The sequence below is a fragment of the Poecilia latipinna genome, unplaced genomic scaffold (genome assembly GCF_001443285.1).
Source record: "Poecilia latipinna isolate Pla-1442-1.1 unplaced genomic scaffold, P_latipinna-1.0 Scaffold2360, whole genome shotgun sequence".
In the NCBI taxonomy this organism is placed as follows: domain Eukaryota; kingdom Metazoa; phylum Chordata; class Actinopteri; order Cyprinodontiformes; family Poeciliidae; genus Poecilia; species Poecilia latipinna.
Window position 1 is genome coordinate 103,668 of NW_015114976.1, and position 5,454 is coordinate 109,121.

The window sequence follows — 5,454 nt, forward strand, 5'->3', positions numbered from 1 at the left end:
CTCTTGAGCTTGCAGATGTCTAATTTCTTTGGTTTTTCACAGTGCATAGTGATGAGATGTAACATCCTGCCCTAAGCAGTCAGGATTTCTTCCTGCTATCTTCTCTAAAGACATTAGTGATTGTCTTTGACCTTGTCTTTCTAGGGCTGCAGATTCGATTAAACAGGTACTTTATATTCTTTGAAGTGGGGCTTTGGTTCCACAATGCTTCAACCATCCAGGCTCATGTTTTACAAAAAAAAGTTTTACGTAGACATGCATATCATACGTCATACCTGACTTAAAGTATAGATATGAATATGATGATCAATTCTTATGTAAGTGGCAGATTGAAAAACTCTACATCCTGATATCTGCATATTTACACTGTAGAATTTTCTGTTTTTGTTCCTGCTTTTATCTATTTTATGTTAATCAATGTATAATCAAAGAACAGAGGTCTTCACCAGAAAACAATTTTTTCCTTGGTTTCAAATAAACCTTAAGATTCATAAACCTTCATGAATGTGGGGGTAAAAATATCTTCATCTAAAATTTGATTTTGCACACAAGCAAGACAAGCAAAGTTGTTTTCCCACCAATACTTTCACTACAAAGATAAGTGTATGTAAACCACGAGACAAAAAAAATAAATAAAAAATCCGCCACAAGAAGGAAACATGCTGTAATCCTCTTTCAGAAATCCCTGGAAAATGAACTCAACAAAATTTGTTTTTCAAACAGTGTGAGCAAAAGGCCTCAGCACCCCATCTCAACAGCCTGCCCACTGCATCATTTTGCTCCCCATTCTAGGTATATGGCTCCCATTGCCATGGCAACCAGAGCACAATGTATTCAGCACTTTGTAACGAGCACAAGTGTAGGCAGGGAAAAACAGGTTGCTTTAAAATTACCTTTTTTTCCCCAATAGATAAACACAGAAAGAACTGTACGACAAAAGCAGGAGGATCTTTTGAAGCCGTTTATGAAACAAGTGATCAGGCGCCAGCTTCATTCTGACAGCTGCACTGTCATGTGGTGCGGGTGTGTGGCTACATTTAAAATATTCATTAAGTTAGTTGAACTTTACAGACATCAGACATGAACAAGTTACTGCAAAAAATGAAACATTGCTTTCCTTCCCAAAACGCAATGAGTGCAGATGAAATTAGAGTATAAAAATAGAAAATAATAACAATAATTTACATAAAGAGGTTTTGCAACAGCAGACATTTCTGCATGTTTGAAGTGTTTAATGTTAGACTCATTGTACTCTACAGAGAGGGAAGGGATTTCAGCATCTTGTGCATGTTTAATTAGTAGACAGCCCACACACACAGCCTTGATTACCTGACCTGTTATGTAGACCTAACTATTATAAAAATATACTCCTAATCCGTTCTATTGACAAGACAGACATAAAACAAGACTTCTTAAAGGGGAAGTATTGTGTTTTCCAGCCATATAGTGCCGTTTTATAGCACACTCAAGTAACTATACCTTCGGTTGTTATAAGAATGCTATAGATATTTGACTTTGTAATTTAATACCTTGAACTTGGGCCCTAGTCTTTTTAAGAAGCTCCTGCTCTGCAGGAAGTCATCACAACATGCAACATGGCTCCTCTATTAATTAATCCTTTAGCAACCAGCGCTGCATTGAGAAGTAGTTCCTATAATGAGGTGCTTTTCATTAGAGGAGAATCAGATCATAATGAGAGCAGCAACTCTCATTATGATCTGCAGTTCTACCAGGTGTTTGCTAATTGCTTCTGGCTAGTCTGAAGGGGCCGAGTGGCTTCATAGAGGGCTGCTCTGAGAAGCTTAGAAGCTTGCACAGCTGAATGATTGCCATGGAGATTAAAGAGTTTCTAAAATAAACCAATGTTACTAGTTTATAGTAGTTTATCTAGTAGTCTTAATCCAAAGTGTTTGGTGGCTGAAGTGTTTCTGTCCTACCTGCTCTTTGATCTCCTGAAGCTTGTTGCTTTGCTCCCGGATGTCATGGAGCAGCTGGAGAGCTTTATCATCTTCCTGGGTCACTTCCATGCGTGCTTGTTCCAAACTGCGCTTCAGACTCTAAAAATGAACACATAAATCAGTCGGATGAGTTTGTTTGTTGTACCTGGGTAAACAGTAAAACAAGATTATTTAAAAACAAAATGCAGTTCCTAGTCAGGTTTCCTTTAAAATGTAATCAATTAACTTCAGTCATTTTGAAAAAGAATTTTCTTACTGAATTCATGATACTGATTTGTTTTACAATTCAATAAAAAGGATTTCATGAGCTGACTATTTTTTAACAACCTGGCCACTCACACTGCATTCTGTGATGTACGTTGCCAAGTCCTGCTCCAGGATTGTCCTCTGGGTCTCGGAGGCCTTCAGCTCAATGTCTTTCTGCTGGAGAACTGACTCAAGGTCAGACATCTTTCTCTGGACCAGTGAGATCTCTTGTTCAACCTGGATGGTACGACACAGACATGAGGGTGGCCTTCAGTGACGTATGAAGGGTGATGGCTGTCTTGTCATGCTGAAGGGAGTCAGCTGAGGGGCAGACAGACTGACGGAGCCGACTTAGTGAGGAGGCACGGGATGAGGTGTGCTATCAGAGCTGGAAGCAAAGAATGGCTTAAAACTGACTAACACTGCTTTCCATGCAACTGTATGTCCGCCAGGCAATAAAACACGTCATTTCCTCATGCAAGTGTTTTTAGTTTTGATCAATTCAAAAGCAAACTACTTAGACTTACTTATACACTGAATGCCGGACTGATGCGCTCCAAGGCAAAGAAGTTGAGTAATATCCTAATGATGGAGTGAATGTCTGATTCAAAGGGGACCTATTATGCAAAACTCACATTTTGCACCTTTTTGTACTTCCATTTGGGTTTCTATTGCTTCTAAAAACAGCCCAGGTTTTTTTTTTGGCAATAAGTTAATGTTTTTTGGTTTTTGTAAAAATTACCCCTTGCAAAACTCTCCAGAATGTAACATCACAAATCAGCAGGAACTTCCCCTCACCTGACAACCCGAGCAAAGTCCAAGTAGCTCTGCTTGTCACCTAGCAACCCAAGCTGAGCTGCAGAATGTTTGGTCAGCTGGTTTTTATGCTGTATGCACAGTACAATGGCTGCTGAAAAAGACAAGTGTTTTGTTGTTGACTTATCTAGAAACCACTTGCTACATTCTTGTTAGTTGTGCTGGATGTTCCACTTCTGCTTTTCAAAGATATATGGTTGTATAATTGCATTGAGAAGGCAGACGATGAGTTGGGGGGTGTGGCCAGCAGCAGTTTGTTTGGATTTAAAGTGACCAAACGCCCTAAAACAGCTCATTCTGAAAGGAGCTCAACAAAGGCAGAACTGAGCATCTCATTAAGAATGAAGAGCCTAATCTATATGATGAATTAATGAAAGCAGCAGAGATTAGCACCACCCACTGGCTAGGATAACAGTTGGTTGCCATGGTAATTAAATGTGGATTGGGACAGCCGTTATTACGTTGACTTTTTTTTGGCAACTCCTTCTGTCACTTGGGATGTGATGCGACAGGTGCTGCTTCGCTCTCAAAAGCTGTTTGATTTCCTACATCTGAAGGAAAACTTTTCATCTTCATCAATATTCTCCCAGACAAAAGAAACACTTTTGTGTCATTATGTGTTTCAGAGAGGTGAAATGACAACACATTACTTATTGCTGGTTTTTCAGACAATCCTTTACCAGCCTAACACCTAAATATACGTGAATGCGTGTGCATATCTGGGTATATGTTTTTGCTGTTCCCCATATGTCACCGGGATTAGTGGGAGATTTGCTGTTATAGCAGAGCATAGCCTGAGTGGAAGTGTGGACTGAAGGGAAACAGCAGTGATCACAGCACAGTCACAGATAATCACAGTAGTCAGCATGCAGTATGGCTGATCTAACACACAGTAAGAATCAGAACAGAACATGTCCTTGCAAACACATGCAGTCACAATGTGGCCTTTTCAGACACAAAGACCAAAGAGTCACCACAGCAATGGAAGCAAGAATTAGTAAGCAATCACAAGATGAAATCTGAAAATAAAATAAAATAAAAATCTGTAGCTCTGAAGATTTTAAAGACATTAATTTTAGATAAAGATTGGGATTAGGCTGTCACGACATCAAATTTCACTGGATAATAAATTATCGCTTTGATCCCATTTTAAACTAACATAATGATAATGGCATAATAATGCAAGCTTGCCCTCTGAAAGACTAATAAACTTTAACTTTGTACTGAACACTCGACACTGGAACTGGAAGACATTTTAAATATCCAAAATAAAACATGGCAACCAAAAACAATAGACCAAACGGAAATTAAACCACAAACGACTGAAACCATTAATAAAATGCATCATGAAGTTTGTAATCAAAAAATGTTAATCATCAGCTTATTTTAATTTATTATGCAACTACAATTGATTAACTGCTTGTTGCAACAGGCTTAACTGTAATGTTTTAGAGCATGAATTAAGCCACAGGTGCTGAAAAAGGATCATAGGTTGGAGATTTTCCTACTTTTAAAACAATATTGTTGGATTACAATGCTTAGAAATTAGGGTGTAGCAAGACTTCATTGCAAAATCTATTTATAATAAGACACCATATTTCTTATCAAAGTATTTCTGTACCTTAATGCTACCTTAGTGCTGCCAGCGCGTAATAGAAGCGCACCTTAAGCTACTATTACAGGCCCCAGTTAATAAGGTGGAATTAAGCTTGACAAAATGTCTGTAACATTTTTATTCTACAGTAAGTAGTTGTTAAGCTGTCCTATTGTGTTGACAGACTTAACTAAAGCAAGCATGGTCCTTGTGATCAAGTAGTATGCTTGTTAGTTAGCACTGTGAGAATACAGGAACTAGCTGTTAGCTATCAATAATGCAGAAGTTGCCATCTGCTTCAGAGCTTCCCATCGACACAAAACTAAATGGTTGCTTCAGAGTTTTTAATGAGTCTGGCTGAATATCTGGTTCAAAACCTCAAACACTTGAACTCATCAAACCTGGGCTGGATTATTTTACACCGATTGCCGATTGCAGATTCTGCAAAAATACTGATGTTTTCATTCTGTTAATGAAAATAAAAACTGGAGGTTTAGTTGTTTATATATATATATATATATATATATATATATATATATATATATATATATATATATATATATATATATAGAGAGAGAGAGAGAGAGAGAGAGAGAGAGATAGATAGATAGATAGATAGATAGATAGATAGATAGATATAGATATATATGAAACCAATGTGCATTTTCAGGTGGACATATTGTTACACCCCTAACAAGAGACAGACAGAAATGCTCTCAAAAGTTAAGCAGGCACATCTAACATTACAATATTATGAAAAAGTTGTATTTTTTGTCAATCATTTCAGGAAGTGAAACTCATATAATTTATAATAAGCACAATTTCTTGACTGAAATATTT

General features: G+C 37.6%; 1 protein-coding gene across 5 annotated transcripts in view; it reads right to left on the minus strand.

Annotated features, from left to right (window-relative positions):
* The window catches only part of citb (citron rho-interacting serine/threonine kinase b), a 68,512-nt gene that overhangs the window by 51,596 nt on the left and 11,462 nt on the right, over positions 1-5,454 (minus strand). For all 5 annotated transcript variants that reach the window (XM_015019040.1, XM_015019037.1, XM_015019036.1 and 2 more), the window contains exons 3-4: positions 2,298-2,441; positions 1,938-2,057 (exon numbers count right to left, since the gene is read on the minus strand). In XM_015019040.1, coding sequence (XP_014874526.1) covers positions 1,938-2,057; positions 2,298-2,441 — 264 coding nt within the window. The remainder of the gene's footprint in view (positions 1-1,937; positions 2,058-2,297; positions 2,442-5,454) is intronic.